This window comes from Medicago sativa, chromosome 2, assembly GCF_051527215.1.
Source record: "Medicago sativa cultivar Bolivia chromosome 2, Bolivia_mono, whole genome shotgun sequence".
Lineage (NCBI taxonomy): Eukaryota > Viridiplantae > Streptophyta > Magnoliopsida > Fabales > Fabaceae > Medicago > Medicago sativa.
The window spans coordinates 10,826,404-10,854,052 of record NC_140750.1 but is presented as its reverse complement, the minus strand read 5'-3'; the positions used below and the strand labels follow the sequence as shown (position 1 = coordinate 10,854,052).

General features: G+C 33.3%; 5 protein-coding genes across 5 annotated transcripts; 4 read left to right on the top strand and 1 right to left on the bottom strand.

Annotated features, from left to right (window-relative positions):
• Positions 1 to 4,975: 4,975 nt before the first annotated feature.
• On the top strand, positions 4,976 to 5,919 carry LOC146944465 (uncharacterized). The gene has a single exon (XM_085742855.1). The coding sequence runs from the start codon at positions 5,119 to 5,121 to the stop codon at positions 5,824 to 5,826; it is 708 nt and encodes a 235-aa protein (XP_085598981.1). The 5' UTR covers positions 4,976 to 5,118; the 3' UTR covers positions 5,827 to 5,919.
• A 2,000-nt stretch (positions 5,920 to 7,919) lies between these two features.
• On the top strand, positions 7,920 to 8,907 carry LOC146944464 (uncharacterized). Its single transcript, XM_085748791.1, has one exon. The coding sequence runs from the start codon at positions 8,025 to 8,027 to the stop codon at positions 8,685 to 8,687; it is 663 nt and encodes a 220-aa protein (XP_085604917.1). The 5' UTR covers positions 7,920 to 8,024; the 3' UTR covers positions 8,688 to 8,907.
• Positions 8,908 to 11,135: 2,228 nt separating this feature from the next.
• On the top strand, positions 11,136 to 11,720 carry LOC146944463 (uncharacterized). The gene has a single exon (XM_085747957.1). It carries the CDS (start codon positions 11,136 to 11,138, stop codon positions 11,718 to 11,720), a length of 585 nt encoding a protein of 194 aa, XP_085604083.1.
• A 2,327-nt stretch (positions 11,721 to 14,047) lies between these two features.
• Positions 14,048 to 14,659, top strand: LOC146944462 (uncharacterized). The gene has a single exon (XM_085747956.1). The coding sequence runs from the start codon at positions 14,048 to 14,050 to the stop codon at positions 14,657 to 14,659; it is 612 nt and encodes a 203-aa protein (XP_085604082.1).
• Positions 14,660 to 17,634: 2,975 nt separating this feature from the next.
• Positions 17,635 to 27,045, bottom strand: RFR1 (REF4-related 1). The gene is made up of 13 exons (XM_085742854.1): positions 26,950 to 27,045; positions 25,769 to 26,074; positions 25,553 to 25,663; positions 24,520 to 24,855; positions 24,090 to 24,409; positions 23,885 to 23,976; positions 23,275 to 23,644; positions 21,583 to 21,793; positions 20,883 to 20,997; positions 20,599 to 20,760; positions 19,617 to 20,271; positions 19,137 to 19,343; positions 17,635 to 18,924 (listed from the first exon to the last, which is right to left on the bottom strand). The coding sequence occupies exons 2-13, from the start codon at positions 26,029 to 26,031 to the stop codon at positions 17,807 to 17,809; spliced, it is 3,960 nt and encodes a 1,319-aa protein (XP_085598980.1). The 5' UTR covers positions 26,032 to 26,074; positions 26,950 to 27,045; the 3' UTR covers positions 17,635 to 17,806.
• Between the last annotated feature and the right edge of the window lie 604 nt (positions 27,046 to 27,649).

The following is a 27,649-nucleotide window of genomic DNA, read 5'->3' as shown; positions in this document are numbered from 1 at the left end:
TAATTCCACAAGCCATGCCAAACATTCTTCAAACCCCGGAATGCCTTCCGTCCTCTTGAAGAATTCACATGCTCACAACTAGAGCATAGCACCCAAGGCCTCCATAGTCGTACCATTCCCGGTGTCATCAACTCCACCACAAGTTGAGCTTTCTCTACCTCAACTTCCAAATGCGTACTCACACTATGCTTCCACCTTGAAACTCCACCTCAAAGGTTGATCACGAGTATTATTCACACCGCCTCTCCAGGCTGAACTTACCCATTGAGAACACACACATCACCGCCATGACACTACCATCATGACCTCCTCTCTTCACACTTTACCTTCTTCGATTGTGCTAGGATGACCGGCTTCAAAACCTCAACCTTCAATGCTTCCATACACTTCCATTGAACTATGCTTGCTTCCATCTCCAAGATGTAACCTTTGGTACCCATGGTGCACACTTGACAAACTTCTCCCCTTGCCCCACGGTGGGCGCCAATTGTTGTGAATTCCGGACTCAAATTTCACACCAATACAAACTATGATGTGTGGAGCAAGTATCAATGGCAACCAACAACCAAAATTAACCACAAGCAACAACTATAAACCAAGTGCATAGCAAAACCACAATCCAACCAAGGAATAAACAAGATAAAGAGAGTAAAGAAAAGATAACAACACCAAGAAATGTTCACCCAGTTCGGTCCAACTTGACCTACTCTGGGGGAGAGATTGATCTCTCCAATCCACTATCAATGAGTTCTTACAAAGAGATACAAATGGGTTACAAGAAATTAGCTTCAACAAGCTCACAAAGAACAACCCTAATTTCTACCCATTTTCCCAATCTCACCAATGAACAAGACACTCATGAATTTTCACTCTCCCAAGGTGTTTACAATTGTTTCCCAACACTAGAATCTAACCCCCAAAAGAGAACCAACCCTTAGCCTTTGATTTCACTAAGGATCTTCTCTTTTGGTTTCACAAGACTCACCCATGTTGCTTACAAAAAACTCTTCACTCATGTGTTTCCCAAGAGCCCATGAATCTTCCCCAAAAGGCACCAACCCTTTTCCCAAGAGCCCCCTCTTTTGGTTCTCCAAGATTCACATCTTGAAGCTTTGAACCTCACCCAAAGACCCTCAACCTTTAGTATCTAAAACCCTAAAAGTTCCCTCCTTTGGTTTCCATGAGATTCACCAAGCTTACCCAACAAAATGGGTCAAAGAATGCTTAAAACGTGTTTCAGATCTGTCAAAATCGTGTCACGATTTCCCAAATCGTGACACGTTTGGTGCGTACGACCCAAGGTACGACCAACCTTATCCTGAAAACTTGCCCAGCAAGCCAAAAATCGTGTCACGTTTTCCCAAAATCGTGTCACGATTGGACACTCTGCAAAACATGCTCACGGCATTGCAAAATCGTGACACGCTTCACAAATCGTGTCACGATTCCTCAGAAACACAAAGACTCAATTTTGAGTCATATACCAACAGTGTCTGAAAAGCTTTTTGAAGATTTATTTCAAATAAGCAAAATCTTCATCTTCTCAGTTATGAGTATCAATGGTTTAGATTTTCTTTACACTCTTTTGAAATGTTGAAACTTCAAGTTTACTTGATTATCATTTTGTATGGTTGCTTCTTTTTGCTTCAGTTTAAAATGAATGAAGAGTGAAAATTACTTGATGCTATTGTTTGTGTTCAGAAATAGTTTCTTTGTCAAATGGTTGTGAATGAATGGATTAGTTAGTTGAATGTGAACAATTGAACAAAGAATGCTTATTAGACTTGATATGAGTGATACATTGTTGTTGGAACAACAGAACTTTTTATTTCTATATTTTAATGTAGAATTTGAATCTTTCATATTAGTATATGCCATTTTTATTAGTTTTTCATTGATATAAGGTTTTGCAGATAATAACTTGTACTAATGTTTTTTTCCTTGTGCAATAAACCCCTCTCTCTTTCCCTTTAATTTCCCCCATGTTTAGTCAGTCCCCTAAGTAGTGAGTACAGTAGTATCATGGTTTTATAAGTTTTGAGTCTCCCAAACACCCAAATATCACAAATGTGTACAATTGATAAAGTGAGTGTTCTCGGTTTTAAATTACTCCATGTTTGTTTAGTGAGTCCGCTTGGTATTGAGTATCGCTGTTTTATAAGATTTGAGTCTCTCAAACACCATAAATGTGTAGAATTGAAAGATGGAGGCAAAAATTGAAATGCAAAAAGTAGGAGAAAGTCTGGAAAAATCATGGTTTATTTCTAGGGACCAAGATTTTGCAATTCAAAATGAGTTCACTTACACTAATCTTAACAAAGATGGATATGTGTATCCCATATACATAATCGAGATGGTCAGGTACAAAATTTTGGAAGCATTCTTGGGTGTCCCTGGATGTGGTTCTTTAACATATAACTTTGCTGCATCTATTCCTCGATGAGAAATAGATTTTCATGTCAATCATTATGCGTCTCATGTAACTTGGAATTGGGACCTCATTAAAAGTCTTATTTCAAATGACATTTGCGATATTATCATGACTCTAAAGAAAAATGCTATTGTGTGCGAAAACAAATTCGTGTCAATCACACGAAAGTTCCAATATGACGACATCAAGACAAATTACACTTCAGAAATAAATAGGAAAGACCATATCTCTCCATTGGCTTCCTGTGACGGTGCTCACCACCATGTGACTCACTGATCTCAAGTACCCATCTATCTCTCTCTAGTGACCATCGATGCCTTTCTCTATACTATTGGAATCGAAGATTTTTCACCATTATTGTGGTTTGTTAAAATGTGTTTTTTTAACCAGTTTTAGATAGATATCTTGCATGAAGGACAATGCATGTACCAGACTATGAGCAAATCAAGTTTTAGTTCATGATGGAAAAGTCAAAATGTCATTTTTTCTCAGTGTCGTTCATTTTCGTGCACACAATGTGACGCGCCATTTAGCATTGTTCGAATCTAAATCCTCCATCACAAGGAGCCAACGGTTTTCCTTGGATCTTAACTTATTTAAGATGGTTTCTTTTCTCTAAAGTATGCATATCAAATGCATCAACAAAATTTTGATACTTATCAGAATCTTATTTTTGATATAAATAGATCATCGTGAGGGCCTAATCCGTATTAAGGGATTCCTCTCGAAAATAGCTCATGACGAATGAGAAAAGATTTTTCCTAAACATGACCTTTAATAAAACTTGCTCAAGGTGCCATGATGATCTGGAATCCACCATGCATTGAGAGAGAGTTTTGGAACCCTTTAATTCACCCAAATTACTTAAGATTTTTTTTTAGTCAATCTTCATAATTAGCTTGATTGCAACCTTCTCAAGATGATATTGATTTGGATTCCGCTATATATTGGAAAATATTTTTGGTATTGCGGTGAACGAAATTTGGAAGAAACGTGATGAGTTAGTTTTTTTCGAATCATATCAACATTGTAAATGATACTATCTCCAACATTAGACATCAAACCATCTTTATTGCTCAATGTTCTCCTCAGAATGATAATCTTTTGAATGAATTTGGTGGATATGAATCCTTTACTGCATCTTCAAGAAGTATTGCTTGTGGAGGTTTAGTTCGTGACTCTCATACTCACCCCATCCAAGGTTTTTACAATAAGCTTGGTCCTTGCAACTCTACTTGCTAAGTTAGGGATTAATAAAAAAAAAAATTGACGTTAGGGATTAATAAATTCGATGAAAGGTAAACGTTTTTTTACGGTAAACACATTTTAACCCTGTTATTTTCATTCTTCAACTAGTAAAAGGCTCGTGCATTTGTATGGGTCGCATAGCATTTAGGTGATTATATAAAAAATAATTACGTTAATAATATTGTAAAATATTTAAAGATAGTAAATGAAAATTATCATCATTAATGTAATGTTTATATTAAAAAATTATATACAAAAATCCGTTAAATATTTGCATTGCGCCCGTTGCAGATTTTATTTGTTAATATCTACGAAAGCAAGTTTTTAAATACTTATATGAGATGCGCCAAAAAAATGTATTGATATGAGAAAACTGATATGATAAAATTTTGAAAATCATGACTATTTTCAAAATATCAAGTATCAACATAATGTAGTGTTTCTATTAAATATTTTGTTATAGTGTTTCTAACCCGTTCGTCGCAGATTTTTTATGTTTATGTCTATAAAGGTAAATTTTTACACACCAATATGATAACATTTTGAAAATTCGTAGCTATTTTCAAAATATCAACAATAATATATAGTATTTCTATTAAAAAAATTCATTTTATATGCAAAACACCGTTATATATGCAACGTACTCGTTGCAGATTTTTATGTGTTTATATATGTGGAAGCAATTTTTTATTTATCGATATGAGATTGTTTTTAAAAAAACACATAACTATTTTAAACCTACAAACATTAATGTGGTGTTTCTATTAAATATTGTTTTATTTTATATGCAAATCACCTTTAAATATTTACATCACACACATTGCAAATTTTATGTGTTTTTATATACGGAAGCCAAATTTTATGTATGATATGAGAAAATTGATATGATAAAATTTTGAAAACCCATGACGATTTTAAAAATATCAAAATTATTTTTTTGAAATTAAGATATTAAAAGAGATGAAAATAAATTGTTTTTCTATATTTATTTTTAGTCAAGTAGCATAGTAGTTAGAAATTCACATTTTTACGGTGAATAAGTAAGGTGTTCGTGATTTGAACCCCAACCTCTATATTTATTGCGGCTAGAATTCAATTTTTAAAGTGAATAAGGAGGGCGTCCGGAGTTCGAACCCCGACCCAATGCATATCTCTGCCAACTGAGCTATGCTCACATTCTTATATTTTTATCTCATAACAAATTGATCTTTTTATTTATAAAATAAAATGATCAATAGATCCATTAAGGAAGTTAATTATAAAATATTTTCATTCTTACAGTGGAGTATTTACCGAGAGGATTAGATCTCTGAAGCATCAGAGTCGGATCCTAAAAGTCTAAAAAAGCGCGACACATTCTCACCTGAATTGAAACAAATTCTTTTGTGATAAATCCCTGAAGCCCTAAAATCCCAAAACAAATAACCGAAACCTTAACAATGGCGGTGATGACACGGAAGCAACGGCGCATGATGGAGGAAGCAACGCCGGAGTCACTGAACACGATTCTCCCAGAAGAACTGATGATCGAAATCCTTTCTAGGGTTGAATCAAGCAATCCTTTACAATTGAGGTGCGTTTGCAAGTTGTGGAAATCACTGATTCTTGATCCTCAATTCGTGATGAAGCACGTGCAGAGATCGGTCACAGACATTGCCGTTCTAACTGAACACTTCAATGCTTTCATATTGGAATATATTATAAATAACCCGGTCGTCCCTCAAGAAGAAGATGTTAATGTTGATGAAGATGCCGAAGAAGAAGAAGACGACGATGATAATGTTCATGAAGATGACGAAGAAGCATCCGAAGATGATGATGATGATGATGATGATGATAATGTTGATGAAGATGGCGAAGAAATAGCCGAAGAAACAGCAGAAGGAACAGAAGAAGATGATGATGATAATATTGATGAAGATGACGAAGAAGTAGCAGAAGAAGAAGACGATGTACTGAAACAAGTGATGATGAATACAGTTGCTCTGTTGGATAAACTTCTGGTGAATATCTGGTCTATCAAAGGGAACAAGGAAAGTATCAACACTGATATGCAAATGCAACATATGGAGGATGGAGTGAAGTGTCTCAAAGGCTTTATACGGATTGTTCTTAAGTTAGCAACATCATCATCCTCTTTGTTCTGATTTGGTCTTTTATGATCTCTTTTGAAATGTTGCAACTGCTTCTCTTTTTTACGAAGGAATGAATATTGAAGTAAAAATTAGTTCTTACTGAAATGAATTGGTTCTTACTGAAATGGTTGTTAATCAATAGTTTAGTTAGTTAAATGTGAAATATTGAACAATTATATTGCTTCTTTGACCTGATAGCTTTGTCTTGTGGTTGGAACAACAAAACTTATTGCTATTGTGAATTATATATTATTATGTTTCTGGTCCCATTCTGAAGACGGTGGAATGTATGATAGAACTTTTTTTATATTTGAAAATATTATTATAAACATGTCAATGTTTTTATAAGAGTTTTGGTAAGTCATGTGCACATGTGGTAGAATTTCAATTTTCCCTGTGCTGTCAATTTTATTAGTTTTTATGTAACGTTTCAGACGAGGTAGCAACACACACTTTAACACTTTATTTTTAACATTTATCCTCTTTTTTGCTTTAACACGAAATTGGATTACCCACAGTCAATAACATGACCCATTTGTGCATTCGGTACATCTCTTTTCTTTAGATAAAGAGAGAATGGTTCACAATTCAATTCAATGCAGATTTTGATTTCTCTTTTAATAAGAAACACCAAGCATGACATCTGCACCGTCCGATATCAATCCAATAACCATGGATGCACTGAATGTGTGAATACGTCAAATTAATGATGCAGACAATCCAGGTTCCTTTACACTTTCTTTCTAACATTTGCTCTCTTATTAAGTGAAATTTACACCATTTTAGAAATGGACCCCTTATGCATTTACTTCTTCAACTTCAACTTCAACTAACAGTGTACCTAGCACTACTCTTCAAATAAGAGGAGTACTCCTTGGAACACTCACTTGAACTCGTACTTATTTCTAATTGTGTTTACTTCTTCAATGTGTAAAAGTTGCTATAGAGGTGGTGGAGGATATTAAAGTTATGTCATGGAGATGATACTAGAAATGACAAATTTCAGTTGTATCGTGTTTGTTTTTTTAAATTGTTCCTAAAACTGGAAAAAAATTGAGGGACAAGGGACCGGAGAAAATTTGAATTATTGTCCCTCGCTAAATCGTTACACAACTTTTTGTCCAAAATGTAAGTTGTCTAAAATATCTAAATAGTAACATTTTGTCCATCAAGCATTGTACAAGTCAAAAAATTGTTCAATACCTTAAATTTAGTATTGTGTGGTTCTACCTTGTATTGTGATGTCCAATCTTACGCTATTGTGTTTAGTACTTACCTTTTGGTAGATCAAACACATTTTTAGTATCAGTAATTAGTTTGTAACATTATTATCGAATTTAGTTCATGATCCTTAGAAAGGTTAATATAAATACTCACTTTGTCTCACATTAAGCCTTTGTTTGGAAGTTAAGAGGTGAGAGGATGGAAAACTTTATGGGTGGAAAATATAAGGGAAAATGAGAAAACTTTCACATTTTTTAAAAGAATATTTTATTAGAGAATGATAAATGAAACTTTATGACTAATATATTTTAAATTTATAATATTATAACTACACAAATTAAATTTAAAGAATTCAATTAAATCTGTCAAAAGCCCCCAAAACTCTTCTCTAATACAACTTTTGAATTTCCTCTCCCAGTGTTCTTATATTTTTCTAATTGTTTCTTCCTTTCCTCCTTTCCTCTCCAAACTCCCAAACAAAGTTAGGTGTCTCAATTGAGTTTTATACGGTTATTAAGAAAATGATTAATAATGTTGATTTTAATTGCAAAATATATAGTATTATTTACTAAAACACTCTTATTAATTCTAGTTAGTAAAATAGTTAAAAATGATTGAAATACAATAAATAAAGATATGTTAGTGAAAATAACAATAAATATTATATTGATCTTTCAAAAAAAAATTATATTGATATTATAAAATAAACGAATAATATAAGAGAGAAAAAAAATAAAAAATGTGAAAGGGAAAGTAATAATTTTAGTCAAAAGAAAATAAAAACTTAACATTAATAAATTTTTCACATAAATCTATTTTAAAGTGCTACAGGCTACAAAGTCCAAGTCAAAGTTTGACTGTTCATAAATTCATTGACTTATTGTATTATTTTCCTTATTTTCATTTCTCAGTTACTGTATAAAAAAGAGGTTTGGATTTCCGAACATCAAACCCAAAAATCCCAGAGAAAAATCCAAATCTCGACAATGGCGGTGATAACGCGGAGCCAACGGCGCATGATGGAAGAAGCAACGGCGGAGTCACCAAGCTCTGTACTCCCGGAGGATTTGATGATTGAAATCCTTTCTAGGGTTGAATCAAACAATCCTCTTGAATTGAGGTGTGTTTGCAAGTTGTGGAATTCGCTAATTCTTGATCCTCAATTCATGATGAATCACCTTGACAGATTGTACACTGAAATGACTGTTCTATATGCAAAAGCCATGGAACACTTAATGGCTTTCAAATCACAGCATATTGTAAATAACCCGGTCATTCCTCAAGAACAAGATGATGATGATGATGATGATGATGATGATGATGATGATGTTGTTGAAGATGACGAAGAAACAGATGAAGAAGATGACAACGAAGAAGCTGTAGTAGAACAAGAAGAACAAGAAGAGGAGAAACAAGTGACAATGAATGAGTTGGTTCAGATGGACAATCCTGATGAAGAAGATGAAGAGAAACAATTGGTGAAGAATGTAGTTGCTCAATTGGACTATCAGCTGGAGATGTTTCGGTTTGTAAGAAAGGACGTGGAAACTAGGAATATCAACATTGATATGCAACCTAACATTGATTTGGAGGATCGAATGACGTATCTCCGGAGCTTTATGCGGATTTATCTCAAATCAACAACATAAAATTTTCATTTTCTCATATGAGATTATCATTTTGGTTTCATTGTATCTTTAATCTCTTTTGAAATGTTGCTACTGTTGATTTATTAGATTATTTTGTAAGGTTGTTTCTTTTTAGCTTCTGATTGAAGAGTAATAATTAAGTAGTGGATTTTGATGCTATTGTTTGTGTTTAGAGATAGTGGTCTAAACACAACTGCATTATCTTCTTACTTTTGTAACAACTGCAGAACCGATTCTTGTTATATTTAATGTGAAATGTAGATTATTAATTATGTTTATGGCACCAGTAGTTCTTAATTAACGAGGTTAACACTACCTTCAAAGGTAGGGGCTTTCTCTTGGAAAGAATTCCGTCTAAAAATAATCTAGTTAATACAATACAAGGAATCGAGGAGTCATTCCATCAGGTGATTTGATGGATTGTATTACATTTGTTCCTTCATTGCAATTTTGTTTCAGTTGTGTGGTATAGACTATAGAGTTTTAACTTTTAATTGGAAAGGAATTTTTTTTGAAAATGGAGATAAGGATCCGGTGGATAAAATCAAACTTTTATTGCAAAAATGGTGGTTGAATAGATTGAAGGTGTCTCATTGCCTCTATTATGAATGGTGATTGGATCCTTGTATGTGTATGGTTGGTTGAGATTGCGTTTTTTATTTGATTTGGCTGGTGTTTTGGGGTTGTTTTAGTGTTTCTGGTATTTGGTTGTAGCATGTCCTGCATTGTGTTTCTACCAGGTTTTGTTTGTTGTTTTTTTGTGAAAGGTTTTGTTTGTTCGTTTTTTTTGTGTAAGGTTTTGTAAAATTTTAAAAATCAATAATGTTTGGACACACACAAAAACATTCTCCTCAAAATATTCAATCATTTTTTTTTTATCAATTTCCTCCTTATTATTAAAAAAACAATTTTTTATGTGTGTGTGACCAAACACTATTTTTTTGGTCATGTGACTATATTAGAATTTCTCAAGGTGCCTCAGGTTCTGTTTTCTATATTATTTAATACATATATTATTCAAAATGATACGTATATTATTTTTTTATTCAAAATGATAAACTTGCCAACCACAAGATTGTATAAAAAAAAAACTTTGTAGTAAAGTGTAGTAAAATAAAATTTATTCTTTTTCAACAATATTAAAATAAAATTTAGCAAAAAGAAAGAAATAGTATGTTCAAAATAAATTCTTTAATATAATGTATTTGAATTATGTTCGTTTCAAATTTATGTTCGTTAAATTCTTTAATACATTATAGAAAAAGAGTTTTGTAAAAATGTTCTATCAAATAGTAAAATTTAATTTTGAAATGGAATTAAGCTAAAAGAAATTAAAACGTATTCTCTATGTTTTTAAATGTGTGTCGCAATTAATTATTTCACACATGCTAATACACAATTTCGATCATTAATATTTTTAGTTATTTTTGTAAAAATTTATGTAAAACTGACATTTTAGAAAGGAAAATGTTAACCGGTGTCTCTGGAACATTAGATAAACAACCAAAACAAGTACGTTTTTATAAAAATGTAGTGTAATTATTACTTCATCAAAAATAAAAACTTACATTTTCAAAGCATGATTTCTATTAAAGGGTTTTTAATTTTAACCGGTTAGCAAGACCATTTTAGAAATATTCATTATGAAAAATTAATTAATGTCTTGTATACTAACATAAGTCTTTATATATCCGTTAAGAAAATATAATCAAAGTATAGGGGGCGTTTGTTTCAAATTATATTTGGAAATTCCTGCGAATATGATAGCAGGAAAGATATATTATATTATGTTCGTTTCAAATTTTTAAAATTTTATTCCTGGGAAAAGAATTTCATGTGAATGTTGTTTTGTTCCTAAGAAAATTGGGAGGAATAAAATTTCCATGAAAGTGAAAATAAAATCATTAATATTATCCATAAATACCGCTTTATCAGTCATTTCCACGAATACTTTAAATAATAACCAAACACATTTTCTCAGTAAATCCGGGAATAAAATTCTCATTCTTATATTCCTAAAAAAATTAGTCTGAGGTTGATCTTTTGTAAACTTGAAACAAATGCCCCTTATATAAATTGTGCATGTGGTCAAACTACGACATATTATTTTGAACGGATGGATGGAGTACCAAACAACTTCGACTTTATTTTTTAAATTCTTTTTTTCTACTTTGATTCAAAATTAACTTTTAGCTCTAAAAAAAGTTGGGTCATAGTCGTAATCAATTTACTCAAAATCAATTATTGTCAAAACATAAGCAAAAAAATACATTAAAACCAAAAGTTGAAATATTTAAAAATAAAAAACATAGTATTTTCCTCCAAAAAAAAACATAGTATTTAAACTTTATTTTATTATTATTTTCATTTTCCGGTCTGTGTACTGAGACACGTACGATTATATGTATTTCTGAAGCCCTAAAATCTCAAAAAACCGATACATTGACAATGGCGGTGATGACGTGGAGGCAACGGTGCAAGATGGCGGAGGCTATAGCCGAATCACCGATTACGATTCGCCCGGAGGAAATGATGCTCGAAATTTTCTCCAGGGTTGAGATAAGCCATACTCTACAACTGAGGGGCGTTTGCAAGTTGTGGAAATCTTTGGCTGTTGATCCTCAATTCGTGTGTAATCACTTTTCTAGAGCGTACGATGAAATTGTCGATCTAGGTTCTAAGGCCAAGAAACACTTAAGTGAAGAAGAAGACGAAGAAGAAGTAAAGGAAGATAAAGTGGAAGTAGTAGCAACTGCTGGTGATGAAGGAGAAGTGAATGAAGCAAAAAAATGCTTGACGAAATTACTTGCTGATTTGGATATTGTTTTGGAGGATACTCGGATTCTCAAAGAGAAAGTGGAAAAGATCAACTTTGATATGCAACCTCTGGATGATAGATTGAAGTCTATCAAAAGCTGTATTTGTGATTGGCAACCTCTGGAGGGTAAATTGAAGTGTGTCAAAAGCTTTCTGCGAATTAATCTCAACCCGCCATTATGGGTGCTTTTGTTTAATAAGCGTTACCATAAATGATTTTGTGTTTACTCTCTTTTGAAATGTTGCAACTGATTTATTTGATTATATTGTATGGTTGCTTTTGTTTGTTTTTTTGATCTAATATGAAATCACAATGAAGGAATGTTTAGGAGTAAAAATTAGTGATTTATCTGATTATCTTGCATGGTTCTCCATTGTCCCTGAAATGGTTGTAAATTCATTGGTTGCTGGTTAGTTAGTTGAATGTGAACAACTGAACAAGCATGCTTCTTTGATATAATAGCATCGTGTTCTTATTGCTATATTTTAATGTGAATTATAAAGTTATTATTATGTTGCTTGGCCCCATTCTAAAGATGGCGGAGTATATGATAGGGTTGTTTTATAATGTCAAATGTTTAAAAAACATTTTGGTAAATCTTGCTTTGTGTGGGTTCAGGAGGTTGTTTTGATTTTTAGAATTACTACTTTTTACACTGTTGTCATCTAAGTTAATGGGGACTCGCCATATTTGTCGTCATCTAAGTCCAAACTTTTTTAAAGTAACAATTAAATATTACATTTTTATTGGACGGTAGTGTAAAACTTGTTTACGTTGACGATGTGTCCTTTTTTTCCTAGAATATATTATCATAAACATGTCAAATGTTTTAAATAGTTTGGCAAGTCATGTGCACTTTTGGTAGAATTTCAAATATTAGTTTTCCGTTGTTGTATGGTTTTCATATGTTTGATTCTTAGGTAACCAAAATAGAGTTAATTAGTTTTCCATTGATGTATGGTTTTCACATTATGCATGTTTGGTTCCTAGGTGACCAAATTAGAGTCAGAATGATTTATATTTGAATACATATATGTAAAAATGGGTTGAAAAATAAATTTGAGTGTAAAAATCACATTGAGTCAAATGGTATAAATTCTAACTTCAAGTTAAAATCAATTTAGAAGGCAAAGTTAATTTCTACCCAAAAACATCGAAACAAGTCAAAATTAATCATATGTCTATAAAATCAATTTTGACACTTTGAATTGAAACCAAACATACACTATAACTTGTACTTGAGCATTTAACTCTTCAGGTTGAATCTCACTTTTATTTTGATCCATAATGTATTTTTCTTGTGAGCAATGTTATTTGAACATCAAATAATGGTTCACAGTTCAATGCATATTTTGATTTCTCTTTTAATAAAATAGTGTGATTGAAATCTGCACTCCCCTGGTATTGATTCAACGATCTAAGATGTACCGAATGCACTCCCTTTGACAACATGCGAGTCCAACCATTTTTGAAATAGACCCCTAATAAAGTGGTGGAATGCACATGATTCATTCAATTATAAAGCAAGTGTTGGAAATAAAGTGAGTGTTCTCGGTTTTAAATTACTCCATGTTTGTTTAGTGAGTCCGCTTGGTGGTGAGTATCGCTGTTTTATAAGATTTGTGTCTCCCAAACACCATAAATGTGTAGAATTGAAAGATGGAGGCAAAAATTGAAATGCAAAAAGTAGTAGAAAGTTTAGGAATCCATGACGCTCTGGAATCCATCATGCATTGCTTGAGGGATTGCGAAGATATGAGAGAGTTTTAGAACCCTTTAATTCATCCAGATTACTTGAGATTTTTTTTTTTTAGTTTAAGTCTTCATAATTAGCTCGATTGCAACCTTTCTCAAGGTTATATTGATTTGGACACTATATATTGGAAATTATGTTTGGTATTGCGGTGAGCGAAATTTGGAACAAACGTGATGAGTTAGTATTTATCGAATCATATCAACATTGTAATTTGTAAATGATATTTATCTCCAACATTAGACATCAAACCATCTTTATTGCTGAATGTTCTCCTCAAAATGGTAATCTTTTGAAACCACGGTCGAATTTGGTGGATATTTCGTGGCCTCTACCTCCCACTAATTGCTACAAGATTAATGTTGATGGATCCTTTACTGCATCTTCAAGGAGTATTCATTGTGGAGGTTTAGTTCGTGACTCTCATGGTCACCTCATCCAAGGTTTATACAATAAGCTTGATCCTTGCAACTCTGCATGGGCTGACTTAGGGATTAATAAATTGATAATTTTTTTTAATTTAAGTGTATACGATCATAAACCCTTAGCATTAATTTAAGTGTATACGATCATAACCTTTGGTAAAAGGGTGTTTAATGAACCATGGTGTTGATTCAAGTCAAAGGGGTGTTTTCTCTCATGTGAAGGGTCGTATAATGCACTATAAATGCTTGGCATTTTGGCATCAATATAGGCACAACAAGAACATGCATAATCATTAAACTTTTCAGGTTTCAAGTGCAGCAACCTCTATCCAACAATCAAGTTATACAACAAATGATGCCGATGATGACGAGGTATCGTCGGCGCATGATGGCGGAAGCAACTACTGAGTCACCGATCACGGTTCTACCAGCGGAACTCATGATCGAAATCCTTTTGAGGGTCGAGTCAGACAATCCTCTACAATTAAGGTGTGTTTGCAAGTTGTGGAAATCGCTCATTGTTGATCCTCAATTCATGGAGAATCACATTCTTAGATCGGCCACTTACATCCCTGGTCTACTGATCAAGGCTTTTGAACACTACAATGCTTTCCAATTGCAGTATATTACAAATAACCTGGTTGCGCCTCAAGAAGATGAACCCGACAATGAAGAGAAACGATCGGTGATGAATGCATTCGTAAAGGTGGATAGTCTTTTGAAGAATGTTGGGAAGCTTTTTGAAGAAGAAGACGAAAAGAAAAACTGGATGATGAAACAAATTGCTCAGTTCGATAATCTTTTGGTGGTTGTTAGATATGTGAAAGAGAACTTCGAAACTATGAGAGATATTATGCAAAATCTGGAGGATAAATTGAAATGTCGTCAAAACTGTATGCGAATTTATCTCAAGTCAACAACATCTTCATCTTCATCCTCCCAGTTCTCATTTTGTCTTTTATTCTCTCTCTTATGAATTGTTGTTGCAACTTCTGGTTTATTTGATTATATCATCTAATATGGTTGCTCCTTTTTAACTTCTATTTAAAATGAATGAATGAATAAATGAATATATTAGTAAAAATTGATTTATGGTTTTGATTCTATTGTTGCTGCTTTGATCTGACTGATAGCATTGTGTTGGAACAACATAACTTTATTCTTACTATGTTTTAATGTGAATTGTAATTTATTAATATTATTAATTATGTTGCTGGCCCCTTTCTAATGATAGTGGAATATATGGTAGAATTGTTTTTCTATATTCGAAAATAAAGTTTAATGGGGATTCTCTGTAAATTTGTTTGACATTTGTTTTACACTAATGTCATACAAGAACTCACCATATTGTCAATCTAAGTCTAGTTTATAACTTTTCTAAAATAATATTACATTCTTATTGAATGTTAGTGTAAAACTTGTTTATATTGACGATGACTAGAAGATATTATCATTAAGATGTCAAATGTTTTAAAAAATAGTTTGGTAAGTGGTGTGCACTCTTGATAGAATTCCAATCTTCCATGTTGTATGCCATTTCTTTTATAAGCTTTTCGTTGATGTATTGTTTTCACATTTTGTATGTATGTTTGGATACATATATATGTAAAAGTAAGTTGAACAATGTGTAAAAATCGCATTTTGAGTTAAATGCTATAGACCCTAACTTCAAATTAAGTTAGTATTAATTTTAAAAGAAAAGTTAATTATACTGAACAATATCTAAACAAGTCAAAATTAGTCATATACCTGCATAACCAATATTGATACCTTTAAAAGTGAAACTAAACATATACTATAACTTGTACTTGGACATTTAATTCTTCAGCTTAATCTCACTTTTTATTTTGATCCATAATGTATTTTTCTTTTGAACAATGTTATTTGAACATCACAAATCAAACACCATACATGATCATCGTATATAAATACACCTCAAACAATTGTTGATGTAACGAAGAGAGAAAAAGAAATCAATAAACAAATGGTATTCCTGACTTGTGCCTAAAAAATGCATAATCGTATGCAACTAGATTTTCTTACGGTGTCCGACACTTTTTAGTTGTCAAAATAATTTTTCCATCTTCTTGTGCAATGAACCCATCCTTTTAGAAGTCAAAATAACTTCTCCATTTATAGTTGGACATGATGGTTTTAAGATTTGAGTATCTCGATCATCATAAATGTGTACAATTAAAGATGGATGCAAAAAATTGCATAATCACGCAGTGGTTAGTTCGCAATGAGAGATGCATTAGCGACTACAATTGTGCAATTTAAAAGTGACAACTAAAATCTTATATTTCTTCAAACAAACAAAAAAGTGACAACTAAAATCTTATATGATCGCAATACTTGAGAGATTAAAAGTAGGAATAAATAAGCCTAGTTTTTAATACCGTTGGAGGCATTTTACTTCTTTTAAAAGATAATATCTATATGAATCTATGATGATTTAGTCCACAAACTTATCAATTAAATGATCAAATTTTTTTAAAGTTAGTCCTGCATAGGTAGGTCAATTTGTGAGTTAGTCCTGCATACATAGTTAAATTGGTAAGCTAAGGAACATCAAAGAAGTTTTAAGAATGACGTATTTAACTAAAAGTATATTCAACTAAGAGTTAAATATAAGCCTTTTAGAATACATTTTCGTTCTATTAGACAATGGAAATAAGGTTCCTGTGAGCTTAGCTCAGTTGTTAAGGACAATGCATAATATATGCTAGGTTCGGGGTTCGAACCCGGACAGCACTAGAAAAAAAAAAAGACAATGGAAATAAGATGTTCTCTTAGTTCTATAATAGTATTATTCTTACTATTAATTTATTATTGTTAGATATTATATTTTGTACATTGCCTAAAAACTACTTTACTTACGGATTTTTTTTCAATAATTTAAAATAATATATGCTAGGTTCGGGGTTCGAACCCGGACAGCACTAGAAAAAAAAGACAATGGAAATAAGATGTTCTCTTAGTTCTATAATAGTATTATTCTTACTATTAATTTATTATTGTTAGATATTATATTTTGTACATTGTCTAAAAACTACTTTACTTACGGATTTTTTTTCAATAATTTAAATATTATTGGTATACATAAAGAATTAAAATTCCTCTAAAAATAGAAAGAATTAAAATTATAATCTTATTTAGTATTAATTTATAACCTATTTAAAGAACTTATTAGAAAATAAATCACCATGTCAGTCAAACTTTCTAAATGGTTAATAAGTTCTCCAAGTAGTAATAACCAAATCTAGGTTTACATTATTTTTTGACATACCATATCTTTTGGACTATTTTTTTCTCTCCTTACTGATTTCTCGCATGTCCTACAAATTTTAAATTATATAATTCGAAAAACGTAAAACACCCTCCAACCATTTTTTTGGATTGTATATATTGAATGGGATGTGCGAGAAGATTGGTGGGTGGGAAAAGAAACGGTCTATCTTTTAAGACAAGGTTTTGCTCGGCCCATTAGATTTCTACACTAGCTACCATCACAAGGATTAGCAAAAGATTCAATCATTTTCATCTATATTTTTTTTAGGGATTCATTTTCATCTATATTTGAAAATTAAAAATTGATTAGGTATGCTTTTTTGTTAAAGGGATGATTAGGTATGATTAATCACGGTATCTTTGTCACCCAAACTACCTACAACTAAAGTGTAATAAAAACATTTGTCAACTAAGCTAAGTTCACGAGGACTAAGAATAAATTAATTTGATCGCATATATAGAGTACTACCCAAATCGTAATATAAACTGTGCTTGTTTTGTTGATGAATACTATTCATCAAGAAATAAATTGTGCTTGTTCAAAAAAATATATATATAAATTGTGGGGAGAGAAAGTCATCAAGTGTATGGTCACTATTTTGTCTTGTGCAAGATAAACTAATAGGTAATTGAACTATTCTATGTTAAATTTAAACGGAATTTGAACCATTCATGATGCAGCTTCATTATAGTATCATAGCTTCTTTTCCAAGTCAAAATTCTCAATTCTCATATATGCAACTTTAAAAATAAAATAAAATAAAAAACTGTTATACATGAAATTTAACTAATGTACATATCGTCCAAAATGTAAAACTGCATGATGAAGTGTTTACATTTCAGTGTCAATTATGAGCTCAGCTGCAGCACCCATTGTACCAACCCCACCAACACCCAACAAAGCAAGAGCAAGCTCCTCTTCATTCAACTGCCTCAACCCATTGCTCAGTCTCTTCAACACATTTACATCCACTTCCAGAACCCAGTTTGGTATACAACCTACCATCAAGCTCACAAAACCCGACACATAGGCACGCCAAGTAGCCGGATCACAGCCAAGTGATATTTTACCATCTAGTGCACTTGCGAGAAACTCCATGTGTGTGCCCAAAACTTTTGGACGTCGCTTTGAAGCTGATGATGATGAATCAACCCCCCAAGCAAAAGCCCCACAAAGTACTGCAAAGTAAGCAAGTCCGTATCCACCGAGCATGGCAACCATTCCATTAGACTTTTCTTCCTGGTCTGATCTCTGAACAGATATAAACCATGACGGCAAAGTTTCATTTATTAATAATTGAACCAGCGTCAACCCTCCTGATATCCACACTAACGAAGCCCCAAGGGCAGCTGCAAGCTTCACTCTTGTCATTGATGCAGCAACCGAAACCTGTCCGTATTTTATGCCGTCTTTGGTTAGTTTCAATTTTTTCAATCGCTGCTTTGGCAGCCCACCGCATACAATTTCTCTAACCGACTGCATCAAGATGGAAACAATTTCTTCTGTCAAGAAAACGATATCTCTGACCGACCGGTAAGCACGTAAGTAGAGAATTCCCGGAGCAACAGGGCAAATCCCTCCACATAAATTGGACTTAAATCCATGGCCGAGAAGGGCTCCAACACCCCCACTGGACGAGGTAGGGGAGCTACTCATGCCCAGGGTAGCTGTGAAGCATCTTTTAACAAGTTGAACTACTGCATCGCTGTTATGGAGGAAGACAGTTCTAGATGCGGAGAAGATAAGGAAGTCACTCCACCGTTTTGCTTTTTGTGTCCACAAGGAAGCAACAATTGGCATGCAAGGCCAAGGGCAACCTGCAGCTAGGCCCTCTAATGTTTGGCCAGCCAAATGAAGAAATCGCTCCGATGATCTGTCAACTTTGTAGGTTATGGTGAGGCTTGTGAAGGCAGCCAATGGCAACGGAAGTGTGGCAGGCGAGCTGTCTCCTGTGGAAATAACAACTACTGGTTACAATAGTAAACAACTTGATACTAATGTCGGAAAAGGAAGAAGGAACGCATTTCCTAAAAAGCAATTGGATGTATTACTCGAATCAAGCTGTGTAAAAGATGAAATGTAAATTGTGTTGTGTTGCCAAAAATGCATTATAAGTCAGGATTTTGAGAATTTTAAGAATTCAAGGTAACAAGAAGAAAACCTGAAGCAAGGCTAGGCACATCAACACCAGTTTCAGCCAAGATTTTCTTTATCTGTTCCTCTACATTCTGTAGATTTGCAGCAGGACTTGGCCAATCCGTTCCATTCATAAATGCTGGTTTCCAAACTCCTCGAGTTACTTCAGCAGAAAAGTAACTTATTATGGTTGCCAGAGATGCGGGAAGAAAATCAGCTAAATCCTTAAGCCCTGATATTAAGAAAAGGATTATGGTATTGTTAAGTTTAGAGGTAAAAGACATCAATGACAATTTTGAAAATCTAAGTTACATGAACATGAACTTGTTTGGTTGGTCTATATTTAGAGGTAAAAGACATCAATGAGAATTTTGAAATTTAACTTAATAAAATAAACATTTTTAAGGTTTAACAACGACCGTTTAAGTTCTCGATAATTTAGAAATCATGAGTTCAACAAGGTGTTCAATGTGTTCCCTCAGAATCATGTGAAAAACATACATACCTGTTGCCAATTCACGTGGAGACAGTCTTCCATGAGAACAGGCTGTGAGGGCAGCATCAACTACGAAGGGAATGGCTTCGAGAATATCCCAAGCAGGCAACTTTGGTCCAATAGAGGCGTCTTCATTTCCAAGCCCTGAAGAGCTACTGCTTCCGGTTGTAATAGTTGGTTGGTTTCCTCTATTAATCTTTCTGAACATCATGTTAAGAAGTCCCTCAACTATTTGATGAAAAGGGGTTCCGTGAACAAGACCTGAGAGCGTTGAAGCTATGCACGCTTGATGCTGCCGGTACCAGACTTTTAATTTTGGAAAAGAGTCAACAAATACAGAATTTGGAGACGATAGACTCGCAATTTCTGAAAGTCTCCTTCTGTTACGATCTTTGCGGATGTTACCAGCAGACATTAAGTGAGAGTTTCGTACTAATAGCAAGTATTCGGGAGTTAATTGAGAACCAACACTTGGTGTATCTCCAATTCCATGTTCAAGTGGAGGACAGTTAAATTTCCATAACTTTAAAAGAAGAATAAATACATTTGAAAACACAGCATGGGCTGATATTTCTTCCCCGGATGTAAGTTTCCATGAGATGTTAGGCATACATGACCCAAAAACTTCACAGATTGGCATCAAGGAACATGCAAGCTGCGGAACCTGGTTAGATATTCGGGAAATGAATTAATACCAAGTTTAAAGAAAAGAATTTGTTGTATATATACAATCATAATCCTAGCTCATGTATATATACAAAACACCCGAAAAGGTAACAAACTATGTGTAGAATAAATAAGCAAAAACATATTCCAAGCCATCACTGGTTATTTACTCAAGAGTTTTCTAATTTCATGTTTCTGGTTGTAATGATGTTTTCAGAGGATTTCATCTGTTGCACAAGCTGATCTCCATCTTTCATTGATGTGAATTATTAAGTTTTGTTAATAACACCTAATAAATTCGGGATTGATATAGAATTAAACTTACCAAGCCATGAAGCGAAAATACTTGGATGCAATCAATAGATGAAATTCCAACGAAGAGTACATTAAGTATTGGAGCATAATTAATCAAATAGCTGTTTCCTTCCGTGTTCTCTATAGGAACTGGCGGAGATAATAATCTGAGAATGAAGTGAACAGTATGCTCCTGCATAAAATAGAGACACAAAATTTATTAGGATGCGAAATTTGATCAGAAGAAGGATATGCTCTAAAATCTGCATTACCGAGCAAGTTATAGTTTTTACATGCTGTTGGTCTGATTCATACCTGTATATTCCAGCCCCGAATTAGGGATGCCCCGCAAAGAATGGTAGCAGCAGATATCTTTTCATCTTCTGATCCCGCAATTGCAATTTCAAAAATTTTCTCCAGTTCTGCTAAGCTTCCATCAAATCCAGGAGCGTAAATTCAGTTGATTTACCTTTTGGTAAATTTACAAAAAAGAGCATAAGACCAGGCCACGGTTTTTAAAAGTAAGTTAAAGTCTACTAATTTTCTGTCACCCTTGTTATCGTATAAATTTAGTTTATGATGAATGTTTCTTTACAATAAATTTTCTCATGTTTGCCTCAGTATTGCGGATTTTGAAGTCTCCCCGACCACAATTTCAACCACATAGGCTGCATTTTACTGCAATATAAAGGTTCACAGAGTAACCACATTACATTTTAAAACCACGGAGTGACAGGTGCATTGACCATGAGAATGAAGTTATGTAGAGCCATTGAAACATTTGTACGTGACTTATTTTGTGGCCTGTTCAGGACTGAGAATATAAAATAAAACTTCAAAAAAAAAAAAATTATAAAAAGGTCATTGCATTGTGTCTCTAGGCCTAAGTTGAAGGAATACCATAAATTCTATACAGTAATACGTTTGCCCAAAATTCACACATTACAAGTTCTTGAATGTACTCCCAAATAGGTATATGAATCAAATGACTGAATAAGCAAAAACTTAATCATACCTTGTGGCAGGACTTGAAACCAGAGCATTCACCATCCCTGAAGTAAGTGCAGCTCCCTTCAAAAATGATGACCAGCCAGGTACTTGAGCTGGCATACATTGAGGTATTTGATTGATGTGTCCATTCACATAACCTGGCCATAAGTACGCAGATGTGTCGAGTAGATTCCGGGAAATACAAGCCTCAACTATCAGATGGCGCATGTTTCCAGCTGAGAAAGAAGAAATATTAGAAGTTTTTTAAAAAAAAATATGGTAAATTACAAACTAGGAGTTTTTGGTGAAGTTATTACAATTAAGGAATTCTAACTACTCAAATGGTAAATTAGGCCAAGTTGTTAAACACTAACTATTCTTTGAGGGGAGACCTTCACGTCCGGTTCGGAGGGCGGGGATATCCCGACCCTACTATCATTATGCCTTTGCAATGTTACTTGGTTCAACTCTATTTGTGACCTTTTCTCGTATGTGGGACTCTCTATTTTGATAGTTAGTAGTATTTATTATAATAAGTTAATAAAATAAATAATAATAAATAATAATCGAACTGGAGGAGCTAAAAGCCGGGATGGCTTGGTAAGCAAGCAATCTGTTATGTAGGCGCCAACTCCCATTTCTTTCTCTTCTTTCTTTTTGAAAGTCACTATCCTGTTGAGTGATTAGACGTTCCTAAATCAAAATATTTTTACCAAAAACCTTCTGGTGTTTTTAACTTTTCACAAATATATAGCTTCTAAATGAGATATGGTGTGAAAAATATATGTTCTTAAAAATAAAATGCTAAACAAAAAATGCAAAATCAACAACTTCAGGAAAAGTGAATTGCTAAACCAAAAGTCTAAAGGAATACAGGAATAGAACAACCTTTGGAGAGAGGGCCATGATTCTGCACAAGTCAACTATTTATACTAAAAATCTTTAGTCAAGTAAAATGGTTTCTACTTTTTTACAGACAGTTGCTCTTCCTATAGCTCACGGCATTGAAATGAAAGAGAAAAAAAAAAACCACAATTACTTCTCCAACAAATGTAGCGGAAATTACACTTGCTAATATGTACGGGTCTTAAAAGGATTACACTGTTCAAAGGATGAAATAGGCTTTTTTCTGTGCTCAAGGAGGCATCTTCAATTTTTTTCCAAATAAAAATGTATTCGGTGTATACTGTACTATGTTTTATTGCTGCAGTGTTTTCCTAATTCAAATTAGGTAATCTATTTTCCTTTAAAAGAGTGAGACAGTTGCATTATAGGAAATTACAACCTTTCAAAAGATTTTGAAAGCTGCGGCCTCTGAACCTTCTGCAATTCCAACAGAATCAGAAACACAAAAGCAGACTCAAGTACAAAAACACATTCAAAGCATTACGGTAAAGCTACGTGCCTATTGCACAACTTCATGTATTAATACTCTCCCATTGCTCCACAGTCCATATTCATTATAGTTTTCGCCGGAATAAAATACATTATGATTATCATACACATCTTTTGTTGTTACGTTTCATGTCAATAATATGTGAAACAGGAGGCATATATTTTATCAAATTTTGAAGAAAAAGACAGAGAATCAGAACAAGCTAAGTAGCATCTCCAACAACACATTGGTACAGTTGATAAAAGTCACTCATAGTAGCTAGAGATCTATATATAATTTATGATTGATATATTATATATTATAGAACGCAATATCACTTACAACAGTCAACTGGCATCTCCGCCATGGTGAGGCAGTCATAATATGCACTGCCAATAGCGATGCCAGAAATAAATAGCATAGCTTTTGCAGCAGCCTGATTTGCAGCAGCAATAACCGATTGAGGTGGAGTGAGCAAGCTCTGATAATCGCCCAATACCTGGAGACTTGAAACTAAATCATTACGACATTTTCCTGGAACCCTTTTCTCCTTCCATTGATCTGTAAGATCGCCATCTTTTTCATCAATGGTTGTCTTTTCTTCCTCCTCATCCTCCTCAATAAAATTGGCAACAACAAGAGGTATGATACACAACAGCATGCATAATCGGGTTTCGAGATGGGGCATTGGGCCCTCAATAGGATCTCTTTCTTACAAATATAGTTAATATAAAATAAGTAAGCAATTGATGCAATCGTCTTAGCAACAAAGTGAATCATAATGGAATGGAATACAAGAAGTAATTTATTTTGTATTAACCCTTTGGTTCCCAGTGAAATGGGGCTCAGGTAATCCGGAATTCGCCTGAATACTGACGGTAATTGATAGACAATATATATTTAAAACAAAAACTTAACAAGAAAACACAAAGTTGAAGAAAAATAGTTTTACCCTCTGAACAAGTCGCAGACTTGCAAACCAAAGACCTAAAAAAGTGTCATACCAAGAGGTGCCATTTATTGCTCGGAGGGTCTTTATCAAACCTAAACAACATCAACAACAAAAAATGTATATCACAAAAACGTAATTTAAAGTTAAAAGGACAAATCTAGCATTTCAGCTAGATTCCAATTTCCGTAGGTATTCCCAGTCTTACCACTAATTTCTTCAACAGCACTTGTTGCACTAACTTGATAGCCGTCCATGGTGTCCTCCAGCACCAGATCAAGAGGAATCCAAAGAGCAGAATGACTTGCACCGTGACACAGTGACGCAGAAGAAGAAAGATATTCAAAAGCCATAACTTTACGGAACTTTTGCTGTGAATGTGTTTTGCATTCTTTAGACAATACCATACAAGCATCTGAAGTCAAATGTATGAGTGCCTCGGGACTTAGAGTCTTTGATTTTCTCAATGCTAAAGAATTTGTTCCTAGCAGCTGCAGCCTTTGAACAAAACTTAGCCAATGTGCAGGCCTGATAAAATAGAAATGAAAATGGAAAATTGTGAATCATATGCCAAGTTCAATAGATAAGAAATTCCAGAATGAACGTGGAGGATAAATATAAAGATAACAAATACGTACAAATTTCGGCGAGCCAAGCAAAGAATCCTTGATGATACTTTATCCTGCAAAAACCGCCCAATCAACTCAACAGCAATTAGCGTATTTGTACTACGCAAATTCTCAATTTGTTCAGTATAATTGTTGCGTCCATCCAATTCCATTTCTTGATATAGCATAGCCCATCTAGACTTTTTTTCCTGTGTGAATTCTAGTAAACCTTCATCGTCCAACGATGCATCAAGCAACTGCCAGACAATTGAAAAAATAAATTCAACCACCACAATGCCAGGCTCGCTTTGTGACATGCCGAAAAATTTGGAAAGATGGAGAACAGCATCTATAGATTTCATGTCCCTGTCCGTTGCATAACCAAAAGAGTTAACAAGGAACCAAAACGCGTCACTGAGATAAAATAACTTAATATTATTAATAGCTCGTGTTTGTCTCCACCATTAATCACTAAAAGAAATTACAAAATCAACATTGAACAATAGAGGAGAGAAAATTCTCATACCAAAAACTTTTCATCTGCGATGTAATCTCAAATAAAAAATATCGCAAAATACAGACATAAAAAAAGGGTGTCAGGTGTCGTACTATCCTCAAAATTAGAAACTTCAGTTAGCAATAGCATTCAGTCATAGAAAAATGCATTGAAGATGACCATGTGCCAGGATTGACTTATTTGACAATGACATAAACACTTGTGAGACTGTTTGGATTAGCTTTTGGATACAACTTATGATATGTTCATAAGTTGTTTTCATCTTATTTCCATAAGCTCTCCCATATAGCATATGAAAACAGTTTGACTTCATTTTTTTCTTTTCTTATAAAAATAGCTTATAGTTATACATAAACAATTATATGATAAACACTTAATTAAATTATTTATCCAAACAAGGCCAAAGTCATGACCATCAATTACAAAACAGATTTCAACAATCAATCATAAATGTAGTAAAAAAACATCACAGATTTTCAAAGAACATAATATAATTGAGATGCAAAAAAGTATTTATTTTTATAAATTACATAAATTTAACCTTACTTTTGATAATTTGGCCTGCTAATCTGTGATTTAAGATCAAAAGCATGTTTTTTGACAAGTTCCAAATACAACCTATAAGCTGCAGGTTGAGCATGTCTACAAGGAATAACCCTGCAAAAAAAACAAAAAACAAATATATCAGCATAAAGTTGATAATCAAAATATTCAAAAAAAAAAAATGTAAATAATGGATGAGAATTGAGGAAAGAAACAAACCTGACAGAAAGAAGAGCAAGAAGAAGCATAGGAGGAACAATATTAAGGATCAATGCCTTCTCAAGAAACTTCCAAATAATAGGAACATTGTTGTCCCAACAAATGTAAGAAACCAAAAACTCAGCAAGTTCTGAAGAGGGTAGAGATTTTCCTGATGAGTTCAAACTGGAATACATTTCAAGGGCCCAAGCCAAAGGATCACTACCCTTTTCTTGTGCTACCTTTGTAACCTCTTCCATTGACCTACGCATAGAAATCTCCATGGTAAGGTTGTAGCAGAGGATCCAACTCTCCTTCACAATCTTAGACTATGTGCAATGGTGCTGTTGAACCTGACATTAAACAAGCAAAAGCACTGCAATGGCATGTTGAAACTGTGTTGAATGAACTGCTGGACGAGAGAGAGGATTAACGGATTCAACACCAATTAATCTGCCACAGGATGCCACGTGGCGGCGTGCAATTGGCGTGCAAATAGGATGCTCGCCATTTCACATGGCATGCAAAAAAAAATTAAAAAAAAAAAACAAATAGGATGCTCGCCATTTCACATGGCATGCAAAAAAAAAAAAAATAAATAAATAAATATTATGCTCTCCATTTCACATGGCAAACAAAAAAAAATAGTAAAAAAAAAACAACAAATGGCGCCATTTGATATGTTAAACATGGAAAAAAAAAATTAAATACTTAAATATACATGCTCGCCAAATAAAATTACAAACACACACAAAAGTTTGGAATGTTTCGTGATTGAAGATGATTTGTATCGTACTAAATAAATTGCTTGTGTGTTGTGTGCTTTTTTTTTTCTTGCATTTTAAGTTATTTGTGTGTTGCGTGCTTAGTTTGTTGTATTGCATTTTAAGTTAAGAAAATAAAAATAAATTATTTAAATAAATTTTGTTTTTACAAAAAAAAATGTTAAGTGTTTCTTTATTTTAATTTAATTATAATCGATAATTGTAATTTTATGTAATTATAAAAACAAAAATATAAAATTAAATAAGAATAAGAAATAAAAGGTGGTGGGGTAGAGTGTTGAATGAAAAAAAACCATTGGAGAGGTTAAAGTTGAATGAGTGTTGAATTAAGAGAGAGAAGATGATGTGGAGTGTTGGAAATTGAAAAAGTGGGTGTTGAAGGGTGTTTAATGTTGGTGACCATTGTAAATGGTCTTACCTGCAACAACAAGAAGAAGAACAATAACATGTGTTTGTGTTTGTAACTCTGTCACCACCTTGCCCTTGGTTTTGTGTGTGAATGAATGCAGGATTGATGTTATGTACTAAGGATTTTGTTATTTAAGTCAAACACTTCAGGGGCATTTTTGGGATTTCATTTTGGTTATCGGTTTTTTTTCCTTTATTAATCGGTTATCGGTTTTTCACAGAAGAATCGAGATTCTCTCCTTATCGGATTTTTCCTTATCGTAAATTGAGTCAGATATTTATTTGCGAAATAGAGAGGATTTTGATGATTAACAAAAGTAAAAATGATATCAACGGTCGATAATCGGTATACTCTCTCATTAGACGACAATGGTTACGTTACAATATTTCGCACAAATAACAAAATTACACAAAAAATAATACTATCAATTTTATCAAAATAATCTTATTAATTATTAATGTGTTCTATTTATCTTTTTACTAACCTGCCATAATTAGAAAGTGTATTTCTATTATTATAACTAGATAAATGATATTTGTACAATTATTTTGTGATAACTTCTAGGCAAATCTCCATCATACTTTGTACTCTATATCTATCTCTTTCTTTTTCTCTTTATATTGGTTTTGACCAACAAGAAGAGAGAAAATGGTTGTCACAAAAGTTGTCACACATTGGTTGTACAAATATTATTACTCTTATAACCGT